This window comes from Felis catus, chromosome B4, assembly GCF_018350175.1.
Source record: "Felis catus isolate Fca126 chromosome B4, F.catus_Fca126_mat1.0, whole genome shotgun sequence".
NCBI classification, from domain to species: domain Eukaryota; kingdom Metazoa; phylum Chordata; class Mammalia; order Carnivora; family Felidae; genus Felis; species Felis catus.
In genome coordinates this window covers 46,344,936-46,370,269 of record NC_058374.1, presented here as the reverse complement: position 1 = coordinate 46,370,269, position 25,334 = coordinate 46,344,936, and the positions used below count along the sequence as shown (strand labels likewise).

General features: G+C 36.8%; 1 protein-coding gene across 3 annotated transcripts in view; it reads left to right on the top strand.

Annotated features, from left to right (window-relative positions):
* LRP6 (LDL receptor related protein 6) overlaps positions 1–25,334 on the top strand; it is a 178,778-nt gene that overhangs the window by 20,262 nt on the left and 133,182 nt on the right. The window contains exons 2-3 of one of the 3 annotated variants that reach the window (XM_045061385.1): positions 1,866–1,910; positions 3,235–3,628. The exons of 1 other annotated variant lie outside the window; for it this stretch is intronic. In XM_045061385.1, coding sequence (XP_044917320.1) covers positions 1,866–1,910; positions 3,235–3,628 — 439 coding nt within the window. The remainder of the gene's footprint in view (positions 1–1,865; positions 1,911–3,234; positions 3,629–25,334) is intronic. One more of the 3 variants, XM_023256784.2, reaches the window with a different exon arrangement.

The window sequence follows — 25,334 nt, the reverse complement described above, 5'->3', positions numbered from 1 at the left end:
TAGAGGAGATAGCCAACAAGAGGTTATAGGTCCAGTAGTGAAGATTAGGCTGGAGATGAAAAAATTACCTGAATAGAGTTGCTTTATTGACCAGGTGAACTTGGCTTTCTCTACTATACTTTTGCATTTCAGGAACAAGAAAGAGAGAATCTTGGGGATATCTATAATTGAGAAGGGTGGGGGGGGGGAGATTTGAAACTAAAAGGCAAATGAAGCATGACCAGAAAAATAAGAATAATAGCGTAGTATAGTATAAGGAGAACATTCTGTATAGGTAGAGCTATTGTCAACACTGTTGAATGCTAAAGAGAGGTCAAGAATAAGGACTGAGAAAAGGCCATTGGATTTGGTTAGGAAGACTTGGAGAGAGTAAGTAGGATTAGTTGAGTGATGGGTGGAGAGTTACTGTAAATTAGAATAAGAGATGGTGGTATGAAGTATATTCAATATTGTAAGATTTTGTGATGAGGAGAAATACAGTTCTTTTGGTGGTAGCAAGGTTAAGGATATTAAAGTTTTTGATAGCAGGGACCTGGCAGGAGTCATTGAAGATCTAAGAAATAGGGAGTAATCCATAGAGCAAAGTTGCAGAGAGGAAGTAGGGAGGCTGAATCAAAAGTTTTGCTTTAACCTTGAAGAGGAGAAAGGGTAACTTGTCATTTGAGACTGTGGACACGATAAAGGAGGATGGGTAGGACATGTGGAGATTTTTGAGAAGTTTAAATTAAGTTGTTGGGGATATATGACATTTACCTTGTTAGAGTGAACTCTAGGATTTCCTTTTAACAGTTCGTAGGTTTAAGTATAGTCCTTTATTTCTTTCTGTATTTTTTTTTTAAAGATCTTATTTTTAAGTAATCTCCACACCCAACATAGGACTTGAACTCAACAATGCTGAGATCAGGAGTTGCATGCTGTAGTGACTGAGCCAGCAGGGGTCCCTAAGTATAGTCCTTTAGAAATCTTAAACAGTACTGCTAAGTTAAAAGAAGTTAACTTGTTCCCCACCCCAACTTTCTTTTATTCCTCTTGTACTTAGGCTTCTGAAGCCTTAAATGGTCAGATGGGTTCTTTGGATTTTGTAGACCACATGTTCAGTAGAAATGTTTGACTTGAAAGTCGTAAACAGACTTACTATTACTAGATTTAGCTGATACTTAATGCCATATGCAGATTTGGTCCACAGTTTTCCAAAGATAGTGCCAAAGAAAGGTGCTCAATAAATATTAGATTATTATCAGTTTTGGACTTTAAATTATAAGTGCTCAGACTTAGCCTTGTGCAGCACTTGGCATTGTACCCTTCATTAATAGAGACCCTTTTCCTGATTTTTTGAATTGGCTCCTAGTATGAGGGGCTCAATATAAGAGAGTGCACTGGACACTGTGAGTACTGATAAATCAGTGTGATGAATGAAGGCATGAAATTAGTTAAAAGTGAATCTGTGAGGGAGATTTATAAATTTGTCAATAACAGTATCAGATGGACAAAATAAGCAGAAAGAGCTCTTAGTCACTTTTTAAAAAATCTATCCACCCATTTGTTTTTGACTAAGAAAGTTGAATTTAAGCTTTGTTAGAAGGGAAATTCATGTTATAGATGAAAATAGTGGACATTATAACTCCATTTGGCAGTCATAATCCATAAACTGGCTTAAACATCATTTTTTTCTTTATGCTTTTTGAGCACTTTAATTTTTTGAAATTAATTTCTTAAAAACGAGGTAGAATTACTTTTAAATGGTATGTGGTATTGGCTTTGGATGACACAGTTTTAGACCTTCAGTAAGTAATTGTGGGAGAAGATTATGTAGATTATTGTATAATTCTGGTATTATTTTTCCTTCCTCATTTGTCTTATCTCAGCCTTTAGATCTGTGCTATCCAATACGACCACTTGTCTACTTAAATGTAAGTGAATTAAAATAAAATAAAAGATTTAATTTGTTAGTCATACTAGCCATGTTTTGGGTGCTTCCTAGCCACATGTGGTCAGTGGGTACTGTATTGCCCAGTGGACAGTCTATTTCTATTATCATAGAAAGTTGTGTTGGATAGTTGTAGTCTAGATCTTTAATTACTAATAATGCCTGGAAAGTAAATATCAGGAACTTGGAATAGATACTTAAAACACCCCACACCATGGAATTTATACAACTTCAATCCTAACAAAGTCAGCCTTCTAAAAGTTAAATATTATTTCTTTAGGATAGCCTTTGTATTTAATTTTGGTCTTAGGCCTTACTCAGAGGTCATTCTGATAATAATGTAAGACAGAATAAAGTAGTTGTGCTAAGAGCTGTCTCTGCCAGACTGTTTATTTAACAGCTTAATTAAGATATAATTGATGATGCAATAAATTGTGCGTATGGAAAGTATAACATTTAATAAAGTTTTGATATGTATATATCTCTGGAACCATCATCATAGCCAACCTAATATATCTATTAGCTACAGGTTTCCTCATGCCTCTTTATAATCCCTCCCTGTATAAGCCCTGTTCTTTTTTTACCCTCTCTGTTCACCTCTAGACAATTGCTCATTTGCTTTCTGTCACAATAGAGTAATTTGAATTTTCTAAAATTCTGTATAAGTGGAGTCATGCAATCTATACTCTCTTTTTTTTGGTCTGACTTCTTTCACTCTCCATAATTATTTTGAGATTCACATATTGTATGAGATTCCATATTACATGTACACATAATTCATTACTTTTTATTGTATGGATGTATCACAGTTTGTTCATCTATCTGTTGATGACTGCTGCTGTTGATAAGCTGCTATGAACATTTATGTACAGGTCTTTGTATTGACATATGCTTTTATTTCTCTTGAGTAAATACCTAGGCATGGAATGGCTGGATAATATGGTAGGTTGTTTAACCTTTTAAGAACTATTTTCCAAATTGGCTGCACCATTTTACATTCTCCCCAGTAGGGTGTGAATGTTCCACTGGTTCCATCGTTGCAAATTCTTGGAATGGCCAAGCTTTTTAATGTGACAGACTATTTTAACCAGAAAAGACTGTCCTAGGAGAATTAATTCCTTGTTCTTGCAACTTTTTGTATTTAAGTGCTACAAAAATAGTATTTTGTGAAAAGATTTTAAGACAGTCTTCTACAGATTTATTTACTCTTATTTTTGATAGTATTTGTTCATTAATGCTGATTTGAAACTCAATTTATGAGAGCCATTACATTTCCTTTCTTACTTATTTCTCTTTTTTTGTTCTAGCGGCCCCTTTGTTGCTTTATGCAAACAGACGGGACTTGCGATTGGTTGATGCTACAAATGGCAAAGAGAATGCTACGATTGTAGTTGGAGGCTTGGAGGATGCAGCTGCGGTGGACTTTGTGTTTGGTCATGGCTTGATATACTGGAGTGATGTCAGCGAAGAAGCCATTAAACGAACAGAGTTTAACAAAACTGAGAGTGTACAGAATGTTGTTGTCTCTGGATTATTGTCCCCTGATGGACTGGCATGCGATTGGCTTGGAGAAAAATTATACTGGACAGATTCTGAAACAAATCGGATTGAAGTTTCTAATTTAGATGGATCTTTACGAAAAGTTTTATTTTGGCAAGAGTTGGATCAACCCAGAGCTATTGCCTTAGATCCTTCAAGTGGGTAAGTTTTGTGCAATGTACAAAGGCTGTTGCATCTCTGTTTCCTGGTTTCTTTCTGCTAGCATAGACTCCTCCATCCCCAAGAGAAAAGAGGTCAAAAACCCAATTTTAGATTCTTTGAGCTTCTTTTCAAGTAGACTTGAATGTGGAAGATTGTGTTGTGTTCTTTAAGATGTTTCTGTAAACAGTTTTGTTTCTAATATCACTTACAGGACAGCAATATATAGAGTTCTTGGTTTGTTTTCTACATTTAATAAGTACAAGAGGATAATTAGAAGAAGAAGGAATGAAGACCTAAAAGAGTAGTATTCATTTATGGATCTTAAAACTTTCATTGTATATGCAATCATTTTGTAGTACTAGTGTTTTTTTAATTAAACTCTGAACTATTATTTAATAATTTAATATGCCAGTATTGAATGAACAATAAAAATTAAGTTGTTAACTCATTTCTAATTCAAGAGATTTGCTGTTAAGATTTATTTTCTAACGAGAAGGGAAACGTAAAGCCAAGGGTAAATCCTGTTAGAAAATGTGAACTGTGTCATTATATGCTTCTGTTACTATGCTTCACTTCTACCATATACCATTCCTTGATACTTGTTTATTGAATATGTTGTCATACCACCTGTCATGGTAGGGGTAGATAAACATCTAAACATGAACCTGAAATGAATTACTAGTAATTTAAAATCTAAAGATAAATAACCTGCAAATAACCATTTTAACACTTTGTTTTCTTTGACTTCCAAGTATGTTGGAATGTTTTAAAATTCATTTATAGGAGTGCCTGGGTGGCTCAGTCGGTTAAGCGTCCGACTTCAGCTCAGGTCATGATCTCATGGTTCGTAAGTTCAGGCCCCTTGTTGGGCTCTGTACTGAAGGTCAGAGCCTGGAGCCTGCTTCAGATTCTGTTTCCCCCTCTCTTCTGCTCCTCCCCTGCTTGTACTCTGACTCAGTATAGTGAAACTTTAGGATGAGAAGTCTGGAACACACATGTAATTTTTATGTGTGTGTGTGTATATGTGTGTGTGTGCGTGTGTGTGTGTGTGTGTATGTGTGTGTGTGTGTGTATTAAAATTGTATAATTTTCAGAGGGGCATTAGGAGGTATCTGCTAAAGTCAGGATGGTCTTTTAATAAAGCATGATAAAATACAGTGGTTCTAGTGGGAGGAAAAAGTATTGAGTGGCCCAAGGAGGAGGTCACAGATGTTGGATATGCAATAAACTGTACAGATTGAAGAATTTGGTTGTTGAGAACTTGAAAGATATTTTTGACAAATGGAATCTGTGTTTTTCCAACAGAGTTTGAGAGTCTCAGTGTTGAAATGTTTGTGAGGTTACTGCTTTATAGAGCATACAGGGTTTTTGGTGCTTTCAGTGGTCATTAGGGAACTTTGGTGAAAACACAAATCGTTCTTAAAATTTTTTTTTTGACAGACTTAATTTTATAACTGTAAGGGTGATGATGGCAATTTAGCCAAATATCCATTAAATAGTATGTTTAGAGTTCTGCTTTTTGTGTTCTTGTTGGGGAGAAATAATATCTTTAAGGATTTGCAGTGTATTTAAAGACAGAAAACTTGGGAGAGAGAACTTTCCCTTCTTCAAAAGCCTGTTTACTTGCATTATGTAGTGTGTAAGTGGAGAGGGGAAGAGTGTTAAAAAAAATTGGAAGGGCCACAGAGCTCTTGTGGAGGATGGGTAGATAAAAGAGCTTGATTACCACAGTTCTGGAGCAGCATGTAGATCATTTCTATAAGGAATAATACGATAGTACATCATATAAGGGATAATGTGATGGTACATATTCAAGGGAGCTGAATTTATAGGTAACTCTTCACTCAGGATTTGATAATTTAATGATTAAATGAGTCATTCTCATTTTGTGCCCTAAAGCTGATCAGCTTTACTTCTGGGTGTCACGTCTGATAAGTATCTAGGAAGTAAGTTTACCGTATGATTAAAAAATACATTAGAGTTTTTCTGTGGCTAACGTCCCAGTATTGAAGATGAGAAACCACCAAAGACTCAGCTGATCAAGAATATTACTGGAAGAATCAATAAAACTGTGCTTTGAAGGTAGACAGTAGTGTTATTTAAGCTTCTAAGGGATGTTCAGTGAAGGCGTAAAGTTTGCTCAGACACTCAAATATTTTTTCATTATTTTTGAAGGTTGTGGTTAGTGTTGCTTATGTGTAGGAGTGTGTATGTAAATTTACTCCCCCTCCCATTCTTAAAATCTTTTTAATTTTTGGAAAGTTATGTGTCATATGGCTATTTTTAAAATTACACAACTGGAAATAAATAGAATGCAGCCAAATGGTATACATTTGGTAGTTAGCATAATGGAGTGTAAAATTATATTTTAAACTCATGCATTTAAAAATATATTCTATCAGTCTTCAGTGTTGATCTTAAATTTATGTTAAGGATTGTGGTTTTACTGGAAAAGTAATTTTAGATTGAGTACATCACTTATCAAACAGAAGAGATGATTTCCAGATTTATTTTTGGGGGGAGAAATGAAGTTTACTTTCCAGAGAAAGTACATGAAAACAGTGCTGAAGAAAAATGTAGGCCTTATCAGAGTTCCAGTATCCTGGGTTATGGGGTTCAGAAGAGCTGACTGAGCTCTCTCACATCAGCTTATGTAAAAGGAAAGCTATTGAATGACTGGTATTGTTTGAGCCCTGGGAACTAGTGCAGACATCTGTGTGCTTTCGGATGTATGGAGTTCTTTGTGTGATCAGTCCATTTAGCCTAGACTGAAGGAAGATTTTTATTTCCCTCCCTAAATTTGGCCTCTGTTAGTCTGAGATTTTTTTTTTTTTTCTTTCTTTTGAGTGATGGCAGTGTAGAATTCAGAATAAGGGGCAGGAAAATGTGTGTATACAAATTGTTCCAGAAATGAACAACCATAGTTAGAGGAAGCAGTATCCTTACTTTATAGGGAGAGATATTCCTGACTGTGTGGCTGCTCTAATTGTAAGTTCCTTAGTCTGTTTCACAATGACTGTACTAATCTTAGTGATGTTGAGGGCCAGCTGTTTCAGGTACACATAAAGCAGTTTTAAGGGTTTTTTGTTTGTTAAGGATCTGTTCATATTTCAAATCCTTTTGGATATTTTTGAAACAGTTAAACTTTAGTGATTCAGTCTGAAGTGAATTCATACTGAACCACTTTGAATGATACATATTTTTAAAATATATTCTTATCATGAAGAATATATTTACAGTACTAAGAGCTCTGCTTTAAAAATGCTTGCAGAACTCAGTGGAAAAAGAATAATGTATACTTTCCTCAACAATTATATACATTTAATTGTCATATCTTGAGTATGTTTAAAAGTATCTTCTACACTGTTATGTTCCAGGTGACAAAAATCATTCCTGCCACATAGAAGGTGTTCAATAAATATTTAAAAAAATTTTTAATGTTTATTTAATTTTGAGAGAGAGACACAGACAGAGCAGGAGTGGGGGAGGGGCAGAGAGAGAAGGAGATACAGAATTCAAAGCAGGTTCCAGGCTCTGAGCTGTCAACACTGAGCCCACTGCAGGGCTTGAACCCATGAACTCTGAGATGACCTGAGTCCAAGTTGGCCGCTTAACCAACTGAGCCACCTAGGCACCCCAATAAATATTTTTTGAGTGACTGGATTTTTTATTTTCTTTCATAATCCTTTTAGTTTTCCTTGTTAAGAGGAGAAAATGTTTTCTAAGCAAATGTAAATTTTAGCATCATCGCATGAATTCTACCTCAGTATGGTTTTGATTATAATTTCTTATTTAAAACATAATAAGGTTTTTAGTTTTTTCAATTCAGTTCATCAAGGATTATATTTTATGGAAATATAAAAGTCACTTAGAAAGTCACTTATAAATAGAAGTCATTTTATCTTTTTGGACTTCAGTTTTCTCATCTCTAATATGATGGGTTTCTTTCAGTTTTGTCATTGTTTAAACTTAAAAAGTGAAGATATTTAAATAAGTACTCTATATCAATTTAAAATTTTTTACTTTACAATTACACATTCAAGTCCATAATTTAGTGTATGTTACACTTAGAATTATTTCTGCAGAACAGATTCTTTTTAAAAATTTTTTCTAAAGTTTTTTTTAATGTTTGTTTATTTTTGAGAGAGAGAGAGAGAGAGAGAGAGAGAGAGAGAGAGCGAGCACAAGTGGGGGAAAGGCAAAGAGAGAAGGGGACGGAGGATCTGAAGTTGGCTCTGTGCTGATAGCAGAGAGCTCAGTGTGGGGCTGGAACTCATGAACCTTGAGATCATGACCTGAGCCAAAGTCAGATGCTTAACCGACTGAACCACCCAGGCGCCCCTTTGCAGAACAGGTTCTTAAAATTTGTTTCTACTGCTCTTATTGCATAGGTCATCACACTCAACAACCCCCCCCCCCCTCCTTTTTTTAGGGCTATTCGACTCATAAAACCAGTTTGCCAGTTCTATGTGATGTAAATTGGAAAATACTGTAAACTGTCAAAGGTTCTTTTTGTTTGAAGAATGAAAAAGATAGCAAATTACTTTCAGGCAGATTATATAGGTTAAACATATGTTTGGGAGGTGAGGTTTTGAGATTACTACCCAAAATTTAAGAGAAACGTATTAGAAAAGCCACTAATCCAGGAAATCTGGATTATTGGTTTGGCTTTACTCGCTTCTGGGATATGATGCAAGGTCCTTGAAAATGAAAAGAAAACTTTTTAAGAATAAGTAAGTGTGTGTGTATATGTATATTTTCAAATGTTAGTGTAGGGCTCTTTCCTTAAAAAAAAAAAGAAAAATCTTGGGGCGCCTGGGTGGCGCAGTCGGTTAAGTGTCCGACTTCAGCCAGGTCACGATCTCACGGTCCGTGAGTTCGAGCCCCGCATCGGGCTCTGGGCTGATGGCTCGGAGCCTGGAGCCTGTTTCCGATTCTGTGTCTCCCTCTCTCTCTGCCCCTCCCCCATTCATGCTCTGTCTCTCTGTCCCAAAAATAAATAAACGTTGAAAAAAAAAATTAAAAAAAAAAAAAAAAGAAAAATCTTAACCCACATCCAATTTTTGCAAGAAATCTTAATCCCATCCAATTTTTAGTTCTTTATGTCTACTATTCTTTATGTCTACTATCCATTACCCTTAGATTGAGTTTTAATTATGTAGTCAAAATTTTTTTATGTCCTCTATCTCCAGGCCCACTTTTATTGAAGGAGTATTAAAAAGGAATATTTGCAGTATAACTAAATGACTTTACCTAGCCCAGTCTCTTAATAGTTTTGGTTTTTCAGTAAACGCTTTCCTTGCTTGCAGCACTGACCTTTTAATTCAGCCTAAGCAGAAAGAAGAATAAAATTTTGTGAGAGTAAACAACAGGATACCTTTAACTGTCTGTATTTTGGTGATCTTACGTACCCTTGCTGTATTCCACTGTGACTGGCTCTTTAGAAACTACAGTAAATTATTTTTAACTGGCACCAAATATTTGTGCCATTGAGCCTTTAAGATTTTGGAAGGAGTTTGCCAGAGAGCTGATTTGTGAGGTAGGAATAAAATGATTGTCTTTAGTCTTTTTCGCATTATTTAATATTGATACTGTATTCCTTTTAGAAGTTTTTCTCTTAAGACTTCCTGATTTTTATACTCTTTGGTTTTCCTATCACTTGGACCACTCTTTTTCTTCCTTCACTAGCTCTTGAGATACGGAATAGTAAAAGTGCATCATTTTCTTTATTCTTTCCCTGAGAGTATATCCATTTCCATAGCTTTTGCATAGAAGCAGATAGCCAATTATGCTAAAATAGAAAGCTTCATACTAGTCTTTGCTGTAAAACACTGGTTCTGTGTATGAAGGATCTTGCTCCATACCTCAGGAACGTACAGTTTTGAAAGATGTCCTGCAAACTGGGGGAGCCTATTTTCTACCCATTAAATCCTAGAACTGGTAGGAAATCTTGAGGATCTTATAGCTAAAGGCCTTCACTTTTTGGCTAAAGAAACCAAGGCCTTGGCCAAAATAAGAGACAGCTAGATTCTAATTTACAATTTTTTTTTTTTTTTGGTAATTAGAGAGAGAGTGAGCAGGGGAGAGGGGCGGAGGTGTCGGGGGGAGGATGCAGGAGAGGGAGAGGGAGAGAGAGAATCTTAAGCAGGCTTCATGCTTGGTGCAGAACTTAATTGAGGGCTCAGTCTCATGACCATGGGGTCATGACTGACCTAAGCTGAAATCAAGCATTGGACACTTAACCAACTGAGCCATCCAGGCACGCCAAGACAGCCAGATTCTTAGCTGAGATTTTCCAGTCTCACATTTGGTGCTTTTTTCTTCATGAAAAGCATCTTGGTAAAGCTGTGTTTTTTGTTTTGTTTTGCAAATTGAATTACTTTAAAAATGCAACATGGTAGCTTTATTTATTTATTAAAAAAATTTTTTTTTTCAACGTTTATTTATTTTTGGGACAGAGAGAGACAGAGCATGAACGGGGGAGGGGCAGAGAGAGAGGGAGACACAGCATCGGAAACAGGCTCCAGGCTCTGAGCCATCAGCCCAGAGCCCGATGCGGGGCTCGAACTCCCGGACCGCGAGATCGTGACCTGGCTGAAGTCGGACGCTTAACCGACTGCGCCACCCAGGCGCCCCTGGTAGCTTTATTTAAAGAAGGATTTTTGTAAATTCTTTGTTTTTTAGATTTATACCCTATCATTTTTTATTTTACCATTGCTTTTTGCATGCACTTAGTCCGCTTGGGTTCAGCTTCCTTATATTGAGGTATGTTCTTCAGCTTTTTTTAGCAAAAGTTGATTAATTATAAACTCTTGGTCTTCATCTGAAAATGTATTTAGTTTGCCCTCATTTGTTAGTGAAAATTAGTTGATTGTAGAATCTGGGCAATAGTTATTTTCATTCAGTTGTAGGAGGGTCTTATGATTTTAATTGTTGCTATGAGAGGTCTGTTATTTTCTAATTAACATTGTGGCTTTGTAAGTACTTTATCTGTTTGTTTTTTTTTTCCCCTGGTTCTTTAGAAGCAGCCCATAAGCATCTCTTAAGTTTTGATATTTTGCAGCTTTTCGTACACTGTCTAGATGTAGCTCTATTTTTTTTTTTTTTTTTTTAGTCCTGCTTAGAACTCATGTTTGTAAAATCTATTATTATTGTTTGGTAGTTCTAGAAACTTATCATCCATTATTTTTTACTTTTCCCTCATCATCCTTAGAATCCTTTGGAACTCCTTTCTGCTCCATGAGTCTTAATCTTGCTTTCATATCGTCTCTTTATTTCTCTGGGCTAGTGTGTAGTTTATTTTTTTACTTGTCTTCCAGATAACTAATTCTTTTCTCAGGTGTGCCTAATTTTGCAGTTTAATGAATCAATTGAGCTTTTAATGTCAGTGACTATGCTTTTCTAGAAGCTCTTTGTACTCCTCATTTAAAAGACTTATGAGAAAATGTCAGCCTACATGAAAGAGAGAATAGCATACAAATAATTTTAGACTTATAAAAAAGTTACAAAAATAGTACACCCTGCATCCCTTAAGATTAACATTTTATTTAACCATAGAACAGTTACATAGACCAAGAAATTAATGTTGATATAGTACTGTATTTCTGTATACCATATTTAAATTTGTCCAGTTTTCCTACTAGTGTCCTTCTGGTCTAGGATCCCATATTGCATTTAGTTGGTATCTACATAGTCTTTCTAATCTGGGACATTTTAGCAGTCTTTGTCTTTATAACCTTGACCTTTTGAACATTACTGGACAGTCATTTTTTAGAATGTCTCTCAATTTGGGTTTGTCTGATGTTTTCTTATGATTTGATTAAGGTTATACTTTTTTGGCAGGAATACCACAGAAGTGATGTGTGCTCTTCTCAGGGCATCCATCATATCAATAGTGCATGATATGAATCCTGGCGATGTTATGTTTGATTACTTATGATGTTGTCTACCAGTGTTTTTTTTTTTTAAACTGGATTTACTGTTATTTTCCTTGCAATAAATATTGGAAGCTATGTAGTTACCTTGTTTCTCATCATTCTTTTATCCACTAATTTAGGCATTCTTTGATGGTTTTTGCCTGCCAACGATGATTGCTGTGGTTTTGCCACATGGTGATTTTTCTAGTTCCATTGTTTCTTCCACATGTATTATTAAATTCTACTTTAATGAAGAGCTATCTTGTTCTTCCCACTTATTTATTTAAGTATTGTTTATATTAGTATGGGCTCATGTGCATTCCTTTAATTCTATAGATTATAGTCCAGTATAATGTCATCATTTTTTGCTTAAACTGTCCCAGATTTGGCCATTGGGAGCTCCTTCAAATTTGTTTCTGTGTCCTTTTGATAAGTCCTCATCATTTTTTGAGTACTTATAATGGTCTTGCCGTGGAAGATGTTTCAGACTTATCTTGTCCTTTTTCTACTTCGTGCTTAGAATCAACCATTCCTCCAAGGAGCTCTGTCTCCTTTTATTGGAAAATGGTATTTATTTATTTATCTATTTATCTATTTATGAGAGAGAGCGAGCGAGTGAGAGAGCTGGGGAGGGGCAGAAAGAGAGGGAGACACAGAATCCAAAGCAGGCTCCAGGTTCTGAGGTGTCAGCACAGAGCCTGACGTGGGGCTCGAACCCACAAACTATGAGATCATGATCTGAGCCAAAGTCGGACACTTAACTGACTGAACCAGCCAGGCACCCCTGGAAAATGGTATTTAGAAACTAAGATCTGGAAGCTAAGTGTGTTCATTGCTACTAGGTTTTCATTGCTTTTAAGACCTCTCAGTACACAGAGTTAAGAAATACATGGATGTGTACACGTGCACATAGTTCTGTGTATTTTCATCTTTGTCTATATATTCAAAAAAACATGAGTTCATTATATCCAGTTCCAACCCACTGCTGCAAAATTATATTACAGTCTTGTCCTTTTCTTCTTTTGGTCTGTTCTGTGATATTGAGAAACCTGGTCTTAGGCACAGTATATTTTTGTATATATTGTGTGCAAACCTAGTGTGCAAGGGTTTCAGAATTGCTAACCTATTCTATGAGTAACAAATTTACTGTCTAGAATACAATGCTATGAAACTACTGTCCATAGAGTCAAAATACTGTCTTTGAAATTTATTTAGGTAATTTCTTTCTTATCTGTTGCAGTGTGGCTATGTTCTTCATTTATAAAACAATTGTTACTGTTTGTATTCCATTTCGAATGTTCCCCTGTATCCTAGCTGATTTTAAGTATTGATTTATATTGGAGTTTGTCAAACAATTGCCATTTTTTAAGAGTTAGAAATAACACAAAAAGTTATACTCTGAGTAGTGTCCTTCTTCCCCATCTCTTTTACCCTGGTCCTATTCCCCCTTCCTGTCCAGTCTGTTCCCTCTTATTTATAGGTATTTTACTTTCATTAATTTTTGGTTTTATCTTCTTGAATTCCTTTTTGCACAAATGAGCTAATGCACGAGTGTTCTTTTATAGTTCTGTGTGTTTCCGTCTTTGTCTACATATGAAAAGAACATGAGTTCATGTTGATAACTCCAGTTCCAGGCCACCACCGCAAAATTACATACTAGTCTTGTCCCTTTCCTCTTTTGGTCCATTCTGTGATAGTGGAAGCCTGGTCTTATCCACCTCCCCCTGCCTTTTTTCCCCTCTCATCCTGTTGCCTTACTGGAAAGATTGTACAGTTATCCAGTAGAATGTTGTAGATTTTGGATTTTCTAAGTGATCCTTGTAATGTTTGACTTATTTTTATGTCTTTACATTTCTTATAAAATGAAATTTAAAATAGAAGACTTAGTGACAAATTCAACATTTTGCACGAATGCTTCATAGGTAGTACTAAGTACTTTGTATTCATCACATCAGAAAGCATATAATATCTTGTCCTCCTTGTAGTGATACTAAGATAGTTCATTAGGTTCAGATGGTGAAAGTTAACATCTTTATTATAAAGCTGAGTTTTTCCTCTTATATCCTTCACATATTTGTGGGATGATCCTTTTGTACCATGCCAATATGCAGTTCCTCATCTATTGATTGTTTTAACACCCACTGAACATTATTTTTTTGTATTATTTCATTAGGAATATCTGTTACTGTTTTATGATGTTCTATCTCATGTATTTTATTCCATATTTCATGTGTTTTAATCTTTTTAAATATTTATAATCTCTATCAGATTGCTCGGTTGTCTAAAGTTTTTAGAAATTCACTTCTGTGCTTTGTTATATTTGCTGTTTCTTGCTTAAAGTGAACTGTTGTTTCCATAGGTACTGTGTAGTTTCGGATTGTGAGCTGATCTTCAGAGGAGTTACTGGCCTCCGGGGTGGGGGGTTGGTGGTGCATATCCCTCCAGAGAGGTTTTAATTTTTTTTTTTTTCAACGTTTATTTATTTTTGGGACAGAGAGAGACAGAGCATGAATGGGGGAGGGGCAGAGAGAGAGGGAGACACAGAATCAGAAACAGGCTCCAGGCTCTGAGCCATCAGCCCAGAGCCCGATGCGGGGCTCGAACTCACGGACCGCGAGATCGTGACCTGGCTGAAGTCGGATGCTTAGCCGACTGCGCCACCCAGGCGCCCCGAGAGGTTTTAGTTTGCTTCTGCTAACGACCCTACAGGGTTTCCAGGGACAACTTTATTTTCTATTTTTAAATTGAAATATAATTTCTATACAGTAAAATGCACAGACCTTGTTTATGCGGGTTTAGCAGATGTGTACACCTATGTTATCACCTTGTTTAAGCAGAGATCGTTTTTTACATTTAATTTTTGGAGTTCGAAGTTCCTGTACCATGTACAGAGAATTAATTCAACCTCTAAACCGATGTGAGGGCAGTGTGTGGTTACAAAGTCTTTGCTGATTTTTCCTACCTTTTCAGAACCTAGGCCAAGACTGAAAAGCTCCTTTGCCTTCCTCTGCCAGTGGCAGATTTTTGTATTTCATTGTTCCCAGAGAGTCTGTGAAATGTGCAAGAATCTTCTCACAGTGTGTTTCTTATGTGTCAAGGCCTTATCTTCCCTGTTTTGCTGCTGAAACAGAAGTCCCTCAGTTTCTGAGATGAGAACATCCTAAAGGGTTGTTGTAACATCAAGCATGTACTGCTTTTTACCGCCCTGTTCATTTTTGGCTGTCTAGAGATTTCTTCCCCTACTTTCATGATACTTAGCTCTATATTTAAAAGCTTGTTTATGTATTTTTATTTTGTGTATATGTATGTCTTAGTCTGTTTGGGCTGCTGTAACAAAATAGTGAGTGGCTTATAATGACAAATTTATTGCTTACAGTTTGGAGGCTGGGAAGTCTAAGATTAGGGTGCCAGATGGTCCCCTTCTGGTGAGGGCCCTCTTTTTGGTTCTTAGCTGGTGCCTTCTTGCTGTGTCCTTACACGGTGGAACAACGTAGGGGTTTCTTTGTAGCTCTGTCCTCATTACTAAGCACCTCTCAAAGGCTCCACATCTTACCACCTTTGAGGGTTAGAATTTCAACATACGAATTTTGAGGGGACACAAACATTCAGACCATGGCAATGTATAAATCAAATAAAAGTGGTTCTAGAGGTTTTGTAAAAGAAGGGTTTTCTGCTTATTTTATTATTAAATTATCAGAAATAGAAATTCTAACTTTCATGTTTTTAAATATTGCCTTTTCTTATTGTGGATATATATGCAAGATAAGCATTATTCATACTTACTAATATGTGTATTAATGACTTAATTATAGGTAGGATTAAATAGGTAACTTCAAGAATCACAAAATGATTTATGATCAAGTATAGATCTGGTTCATTTAGTTTTTATGACTCAATTCTAAATGTTCTCTTTATTAGCCACCTTTGTGTGTAATTACATCTTGTAAAGGGTACAAAACCTAAACCAGTTTAGGTTTATTGAAACTGAGCGCTTCTGGATATTTTTGTTAGGGGAAACTGGATTCAGAATGGAGAACATACTAGACTAGGGTTTGTGAACATTTTGGAAAATTTATTATTTTATCCTTACCTAAATTGTAGACATTATTATGCTTTGAATTGTAGTAAATTTGTATAAAATGGTTGATATCTAGTCTGATTGTCAATTGAGGTATTTTTGCTTCCTGGTATAAGAAATTTTGATGTTTTAAAAACTTAACAGTTTCTTTACTTACTGTAATTACTTCCTAATTAAAATAAAGCCTGTCTTCAACCCTTCACTTCATTTAAAATTTATTTTCCAGAAAGTATTGCAGTGGATATCAGGCCAGATACAACAATAAAATTACATTTGTATGGAAACTAGTGAATAGCATTTAACAACCTGGTACTGGTTCATGATTTTTGATGAATAGCAGATGTGAATACTATTGCAAACTGGCGCTGTAACCGTATATGTTTAATTCTTCAGTATCAAGTCAGAATGTTTATCTTCTCTTAAGTCAAAGCCAAAACAGAACCCATTGAAGCCAAAATAAATTAGGGGCCAAATAGACCACATAATTGAGAGCTAGTAATAATTGTTGCTGAAGATTTTTTCTATATGAGCCTGTAGCCTGGCCTGTGAGAAGCCACAGGCAACATTTATCAGTCTTGTATCCTAAGGATACTAAAATTGGCTTTTCAATATGATGCGGATAAAAAACTTTTGCAGAATATATTACACAGCTAGTTGAATTTAGACACTTTATTGTTGAGTACATTCAGGTAATCATAGAGTTTCTAAGCTAGGTTAACTCCCCAAACAAAAAAACTAAGCTAAACCAAACCTACTTTTTAATATGTGTACCCCGATTATTTTTTATTTTTGGAAAGATGCAGTGATGTAGTCAAGGAGTTTACCTTGTGGTCTTATTTTATTTTATTTTATTTTATTTTATTTTATTTTATTTTATTTTATTTTATTTTATTTTAACGTTTATTTATTTTTGGGACAGAGAGAGACAGAGCATGAACGGGGGAGGGGCAGAGAGAGAGGGAGACACAGAATCGGAAAGAGGCTCCAGGCTCTGAGCCATCAGCCCAGAGCCCGACGCGGGGCTCAAACTCACGGACCGCGAGATCGTGATCTGAGCCGAAGTCGGCGGGTTAACCGACTGAGCCACCCAGGAGCCCCTGTAGTCTTATTTTAAAGCAGTGGTTTAAGAGGGAGGTGTCAAACCTCAGTGTCAGATATTCCTCATTCTAATAACAAAATATTTAAGTCATATTCTAACAGAGAACATAGAGAATGTTTTTTTCCTCAGAAATCTTTTTTTCCCCTGCATCCTAAAATCTCTATTCTGCCGCAGTCTGTTTTTATTTAACTGATAGATCTTTAAAACGTTTACACCTTTCTCTTATTGGCTGATGCCCAACCCCCTTTAAAGATTAACTTTGTCTTAAAAGTACTAGCACCCAAAGATTGCTCTTTATGAAGTCTGACACCTTAGTATGACTGACACTCAGGCTTCTAGCAGGTGCTCCACACTCAGCGTGGAGCCTGACACAGGACTTGATCCTACAGCCTTGGGATCATGACCTGATCCAAAATCAACAGTTGGTCTCTCAACTGACTGAACCACCCAGGTGCCCATATGCTGTATATTTAGTTCTGGAAATGGCCTTCACTTACCTTTCCAATGCAGATGTAACTCTTGATGACTTATTTGACATTCATTGCCCCCATGATGCTTTCTATTGGCAACTCTACCCTAGCTGTTTCTGGAAATTTTGAAGTCAGAATTATTTTGAAATATGACAAACAAAAGTCCCTAAAGGATCCAATTTTGTTTTTAAATTATCTGTATTTAATAAATTAATGTGAAAAACTCTAAAGTTAAAGTTTACTGAGAATTTTTAAAGCTCTTTTATAAACTTGGGATTTTTCTAGTTTACATAATCTTTCTGATACATAGAATGGACCTTTAATTTCTTTTAATACCTAGGTGTCTGTTAAGTTTATAGAGATATCGTATCTTTGTACCATGTCTGGATTGTACATATTTGAGAACAGAGCATGGTACTCTTATCTTGTACTACACTTGTACTAAGGGATGTAAATTGGTATTCATTACTGTAACTCAGCTTTGTCTCCTCACCTGGCTCAAATAAAGTCCTCAGATAATCATAACCCAGTTTAACAGAGTAAGTCTTCTGTATCTACTTTGGATACAGGAGATACTTTATCTGATTTTGGAGGACAAATCCCATTAGATGTTTTCTTTCCTCTGTTAGGGTTGTTCTTTTCCCCTCATGCTGAATGATGGATGAGTTTGGGTTTACAAAATGGAACTATCCGTGTGATCAGCTGCTATAGTTCTCCAACATCACATCCCTTTATAGTGTCCTCTGAGCAGGGCTCAATAACTTCCACTCCTTTTGGATCAGCTTCATTGATGCATCCCTGAGTGCCATGAATGCTTCTCTCCTGACTCTCTAGGACCTGTTGCCATTTTACTGTGCTCCTTGGAGAGGGACAAAGTTGCATAAAGCAGATTCTGAGCCTGAAGCCTAGGGAAAAATATAATGTGACTGCTGTGGAGAGGGCCCAAGCACAGAGCCTCATTCTGCTGTCAGGTCATTCCGTTACTGGAGACACCCACTTGTTGCATTTGAAGAATAACATTAATTTCTTTCAGGCTCTGTTTCTTATTCTTTCCTGTGGATACATAATTTAGCTGCCTTTGGGAAAAAGTACCAATTGAAGATTTGGTACCAATCTTACTGACCAATACAAATGAGTACTAAGCTTTATAGAACAGCAAACTGAAGCAAAAGGGCTTTGTCTTTTTTTTTTTTTTTAAGTTTACTTATTTTGAGAGAGAGAGAGAGAGAAAGAGAGTGTGTACACATGAGCAGGGGAGGGGGTAGAGAGTGAGAGTGAGAGAATCCCAAGCAGTCTCCACACTGCCAGTGCAGAGCCTGATGCGGGGCTTGAACTCATGAACTGTGAGTCAAAACCAGGAGTCAGATGCTGAACTGAGCCACCCAGGTGCTCCACATTTTTTAAAATTTATTTTTATTTTTAAATTTTTATTTAAATTCAAGTGAGTTAACATATAGTTAACTGTATGTTTCAGGAGTAGAATTTAGTGATTCATCACTTAAATATAACACCCAGTGCTCATCCCAACAAGTAAGTGCCCTCTTTAATGCCCATCACCCATTTAGCCCATCCTCCCAACCCAGCACCCCTCCAGCAGCCCTCAGTTCTCTGTATTTAAGAGTCTCTTATGGTTTGCCTTCCTCTCTGTTTTTATCTTATTTTTTCTTCCCTTCCCCTGTGTTCATCTGTTGTGTTTCTTAAATTCCACATAGGAGTGAAATCATATTTGTCTTTCTCTCACTGACTTATTTTGCTTAGCATAATACATCCCACCTGTTTTTTTGTAGACTTATTTATTTTTTTAATAAATTAAAAATTTTTTTAATGTTTATTTTTGAGAGAGATAGAGACTGAGTGCAAGCAAGGGAGGGGCAGAGAGAGAGGGAGACACAGAATCCGAAGCAGGCTCCAGGCTCCAAGCTGTCAGCACAGAGCCCGATGCGGGGCTCAAACTCGCAAACCACGAGATCACGAATGACCTGAGCTGAAGCCGAACGTTCAACCGACTGAGCCACCCAGGCGTCCCTTATAAAATTTTTTTAATGTTTATTTGTTTTTGAGAGACAGAGAGAGAGAGGGAGACACAGAATCCGAAGCAGGCTCCAGGCTCTGAGCTGTCAGCACAGAGCCTGACATGGGGCTCAAACTCACGAACCGTGAGATCATGACCAGAGCTGAAGTCAGACGTTTAACTGACTGAACCACCCAGGTGCCCCATTTTGTAGACTTTTTTAAAGAGAAGTTTTAGGTTCACAGCAAAATTGAGTGTGACAAAATCTTTCTTTTGTTCTTTTTTAAAAAATGCTTATTTATTTATTTTGAGAGAGACACTGAGAGCGTGAACAGAGGAGGGACAGAGAGAGACACAGAATCTGAAGCAGGCTTCAGGCTCTGAGCTGCCAGCACAGAGCCTGATGTGGGGCTCAAACCCATGAACCACAAGATCATAACCTAGGCCAAAGTTGGATGCCTAACCAACTGAGCCACCAGCACCACCCCCTGCCCTCTCCGCTGGGACAAAATATTTCTAATTCCTCCCTTCTGTAATAAAAACTTTTATTTTCTATTCATTTATTCCTTCTCTAATGCTCTTCCTTTCTTTAATGTAGATCTGAGTTTCTTATTTATATCATTTTCTTCTCTTTTCAGAACTTCTTGAAAGGCAGGTCTACAGGCAAAAATTCCCTCAAGTTTTGTTTGAGAAAGTCTTTTTTCACTTTTGAAGAATAATTTTGGAGGGTACAGAATTCTAGGTTGGTAGGTTTCCCCGGACCTTTCACCTCTCTAAATACTTCAAATATTTCCATCCAGTCTTTTCTTGCTTGCATGGTTTCTGAGGAAAAGTTAGATGTCATTCTTATCTTTGCTCCTCTGTATCTGAGGTGTGTTTTTTTCTTCTGGATTTTGTTTTCCCAAGATTTTTTCTATGTCTTTGAATTTCTGGGGTTTAAATATTTGCTTAGGTGTAGGTTTTTTGTTTTTTGTTTTTTGTTTTTTTTTGTATTTATGCTGCTTTGCTGTTCTGTGAGCTTCTTGGATCTGTGGTTTGGTGTCTGACATTAATTTGGAGAAATTCTGAGTCATTATTGCCTCACATATTCCTTTTTCTTTTCCTTCTGGTATTCTCATCATGCATATGTGTATCTTTATGTTATATCTTTTGTAGTTGTCCCCCAGTCCTTGGATATTCTGTTCTGTTTTGACACACGCCCCCTCCCCCCCCCCCCCAGTCGTTTTTCTCTTTGGCTGTTTCTGTGGACATATCTGTAAGCTCAGATTCTTTCCTTAGCTGTGTCCTGTCTACTATTGATTCCATTAAAGGCATTCATTTCTGTTACAGTGTTTTTGATCTCCATCTTTTTTTTTTTTTTTTTTTTTTTTTTTTTATTCTTAGAATTTCCTCCATCTCTTGGGTCCTATTACCGATCTGTTCTTACATGTTGCCTATCTTTTCCATTAGAGTCCTTGGGATATTAATTATGATTGTTTAAATTTGTAGTCTGGTAATTCCAACATGTCTGCCATATCTGAGTCTGTTTCTGATGCTTGCTTGCCTTGTCTTTTCAAAATAATTTTCTTTTTAATATGCCTTATAATTTTTCGTTGAAAGCCAGCTATAATATACTAGGTAAAAGGAATTGCAGTAAATTGGCCTTCAGTAATGTGTTGAGTAATGTGTTTTGGGAGAGGAGAAGCATTCTATAATTCTTTCACTGGGGCCAAGTTTTGTTGGTTTGGTTTTTTTTTAAGTTTACATCCAGGTTAGTTGGCATATAGTGCAACAATGATTTCAGGAGTAAATTCCTTAATGCCCCTTACCCATTTAGCCCATCCTCCCTCCCACAGTCCCTCCAGCAACCCTCTGTTCTCTATTTTTTTTTTTTTATTTAAAAAAAATTTTTTTTAACGTTTTTATTTATTTTTGAGACAGAGAGAGACAGAGCATGAATGGGGGAGGGTCAGAGAGAGGGAGACACAGAATCTGAAACAGGCTCCAGGCTCTGAGCTATCAGCACAGGCCTGACGCGAGGCTCGAACTCATGGACCGCGAGATCATGACCTGAGCCGAAGTCGGCCGCTTAACCGACTGAGCCACCCAGGCGCCCCTCTCTGTTCTCTATATTTAAGAGATGTTTTGTCCCCTCCCTGTTTTTATATTATTTTTGCTTCCCTTCCCTTATGTTCATCTGTTTTGTATCTTAAATTCCTCATATGAGTGAAGTCATGATATTTGTCTTTCTCTGACTAATTTTGCTTAGCATAATACCCTCTAATTCCATCCACATAGTTGCAAATGGCAAGATTTCATTCTTTTTGATTGCCAAGTAATACTCCGTTGTGTATATATACCACATCTTCTTTATCCATTCATCCATCGATGGACATTTGGGCTCTTACCATACTTTGGCTATTGTTGATAGTGCTGCTATAAACATGGGGGTTCATGTGCCTCTTTAAAATCGTACACGTGTATTATCCCTTGGATAAATACCTAGTAGTGCAATTGCTGGGTCATAGAGTAGTTCTTCTATTTTTAATTTTTTGAGGAACCTCCATACTGTTTTCCAGAGTGGCTGCCCCAGTTTGCATTCCCACCAGCAGTGCAAAAGAGATCCTCTTTCTCCTCATCCTCGCCAACATCTGTTGTTTGAGTTGTTAATGTTAGCCATTCTGACAGGAGTGAGGTGGTATCTCATTGTGGTTTTGATTTGTATTTCCCTGATGATGAGTGATGTTGAGCATTTTTTCTTGTGTCAGTTGGCCATCTGGATGTCTTCTTTGGAGAAGTGTCTATTCGTGTCTTTTGCGCATTTCTTCATTGGATTCTTTGTTTTCTGGGTGTTGAGTTTGATAAGTTCTTTATAGATTTTGGATACTAACCCTTTATCTGATATGTCATTTGCAAATATCTTCTCCCATTCTGTCGGTTGCCTTTTAGTTTTGCTCATTGTTTCTTTCACTGTGCAGAAACGTTTTATTTTGATGAGGTCCCAGTAGTTCATTTTTGCTTTTGTTTCCGTTGCCTCTGGAGACGTGTTGAGTAAGAAGTTGCTGTGGCCAAGATCAAAGAGGTTTTTGCCTGCTTTCTCCTCGAGGATTTTGATGGCTTTTTGTCTTTTGTTTAGGTCTTTTCATCCATTTGGAGTTTATTTTTGTGTATGGTTTAAGCGAGTGGTCCAGCCAGGTTCATTCTTTTGCATGTCGCTGTCCAGTTTTCCCAGCACCACTTGCTGAAGAGACTGTCTTTATTCCATTGGATATTCTTACCTGCTTTGTCAAAGATTAGTTGGCCATACATTTGTGGGTACAATTCTGGGTTCTCTCTTCTGTTCCATTGATCTGAGTGTTTTTGTGCCAGTACCATACTGTCTTGATGATTACAGCTTTGTAATACAGCTTGAAGTCTGGGATTGTGATGCCTCCAACTTTGGTTTTCTTTTTCAAGATTGCTTTGGCTATTCGGGGTCTGGTTCCGTATAAGTTTTAGGATTATTTGTTCTAGCTCTGTGAAGAATGTTGGTGTTAGTTTGATAGGGATTGCGATTAGGGACCAGTTTTTTTTTTTTTTTTTTTTTTTTTTGAATGTTGTATTTATTTTTGAGACCAAGAGAGACAGAGCATGAACAGGGGAGGAGCAGCAAGAGAGGGAGACAAAGAATCCTTAGCAGGCTCCAGGCTCTGAGCTATCAGCACAGAGCCTGACGCGGGCCTCAAACCCACAAACCTTGAGATCATGTCCTGAACCAAAGTTGGATACTCAACTGACTGAGCCACCCAGGCGAGGGCCCAGTTTTTTAGTGAGCCTGTGCTCCTGAGCTGTGAGCTTGACAAATGCTTCTTAGTTTTTTTCCTCATTAGGTGGGTCAAGGTGGCTACAGGATGCTGGAGTTGGGTAATTCCCTTCCCTTAGGTGGCTTAGGCTCTGATAAAACCCCAATAGTTTAGGCTCTCGTAAATTTGTGTCCCTCTAGGGCAGGCCTTGCTAAGAAGAATACAATGTGTTGATGTATTTTAAAATGGTTAGTTTATCCTTCCTCCTGCTGGGAGCATGAGGTGATTTTTCTTTGATCTTCACTGTGAGGACCTGGTAGAGTTCCTGGAGGTAAAACTTTCCGAAGTGTGAGGGCCCCCTCATGACTGACTCCCTTTAGAATTTTTAACTTTCAGATTTGTCTAAGCTAAGGCTCTTATAAGTCAAATACAGTTTAGGTTTCCTACCCTACTACTGATTCTCCTGGAGGTTTCTGTTTATGGGTTTCTGCTCTTGTAAGTTGTGATGTTCTGGATTTGCTTTTCTCCAGTTTTGAGGGCACCAATTTGCTATGTGACCCTGCCTCTCTGATGGATCTAAGAATTGTTGATTTTTCAGTTTGTTCAGGTTTTTGCTGGTCATTAGAATGGAGTGATGACTTCTGAGCTACTTTCACACTGGACTTAAGTTGGAAGTTAGAGCTTTGGTTTTTTTTTTTTTGCATTGAAAATATGAATACATGACACATGGGAAAATAATAATATGATATTTATTAACCAAGAGAATCTTACACAGTATAGTCTGGAATTTTAGTTTTGATAGATGAGTTCTAGGAATATTCAGAGGTCTTTATCTGGTTTGGGGCAGGCTTTAGGGGCTAGAACCTATGTGCTGTTGTATCTTATTTATATTCTCAGTCAGATTCCCTGAATCATTGGTATTGGATTTAATAATATTATTATTTATTAAAATAAACTTAATCTACAGTAAGCAGATACTGTTTAGACTAGACTGACTTTGTGTAAAAATCTTTACAGTGAGACTGAGATAAGCAAATCTGCCTCGTGTCAGTTTGTATATGGGAGGACCAAAGTGGAAGTGAAATCAGCAAAAGGAATTCATAACTGTCTTTATATGCTTTCATTAATTTATTAATGATAGAGGTGTGAGTAAAACTCTCAAAACTTGTTGTAAAATAAGATGAAATCTGTTTTCTTATATACTGTAACAATTTTTCTTTTAAGCCTAATCATGAGCAGACAACTGTTAGTAATCTGAAAGCAAAGTTTTCTGAAATGAGTCTCCTCAGAGATTGTGGAAAGAGTGGTATGTGCATGGAGATAAGACTACAAACATGAAAACTCTGTATCCTGTTTAGTAGAATTGAAGATGACTTTGGAAATGTGTGTGTTTGCCTGTAGAATGAGTGGTAAAATTGTAAGATGCTTTATGTTTATAAAAGATGAGAAGCATCATAAAAAAGCTCACTGTGCATTTGTCAAAACCCATAGAACTTTAACTGAGAAAGTGAACCTTAATGTATGCAAATTAAAAAAAATCATTTAGAAGGTTGGAAGACCTTAGGTAGATTGCAGATTGAGACAGAAGATTCTAATTCTGTTAGAAATTATGAAAGAATCTCACTGACAGAGTTGGGGAGGAAAGGTGCTGACTTAATTAACTTTGGAAATGCATGGAACCTGAAAGACTAAAGGCGAAAGGAACTGCACATAAGCAGTGTACTCCAGTTGTCAGTGTTGCTTCCCGTAGCTGTGATTGCATGCTAGAATTAAGCAGTTAAGTAAAATAGATCGTACAAGGTAGGAACCAAGTTTCTTACTTGGGATGGGAAGGTACAAATAAACAAGGGGAAGGATGATCCTCACGGTAGTGAATTAGAATCAAAGACCTCAGTATGAGCTCATGTGTAACTTAATACACAGTGTACATTTTAAGTCGGTTTAGTTCATTAACCTCAAAGCAATCAAACGTAAAAAATCTCAGCCCTGGAATTAATGAACAGTTTTTCATATTTAAGGTAGAACTAGTAGAAAAGTATATTATAGTTAATTATTTTCAACATTGGCTTTCAAAAGCATTGTAGGATTTGTTAGACCTCACAGAAAGAATGTGGGAGAGTCCTAAATCCGAACCTGTGTATTAGCAATCATATTGTTGAATGACTTTGGATATGAGGGAGCTTTGTATTGATGCAAACAAATACATAACCCATAATTGTAATGATTGCATTTTGCACTATTTGTAATTTTATTTAAAGTACTGGTAAATATATGTGGTATGCTTCTTTCTTCTCTCTCTCTCTCTCTCTCTCTCTCTCTCTTTCATTCATTCCCAGGAGGAAACACAGCAACAGAGTTTCAGTGTAGCTAA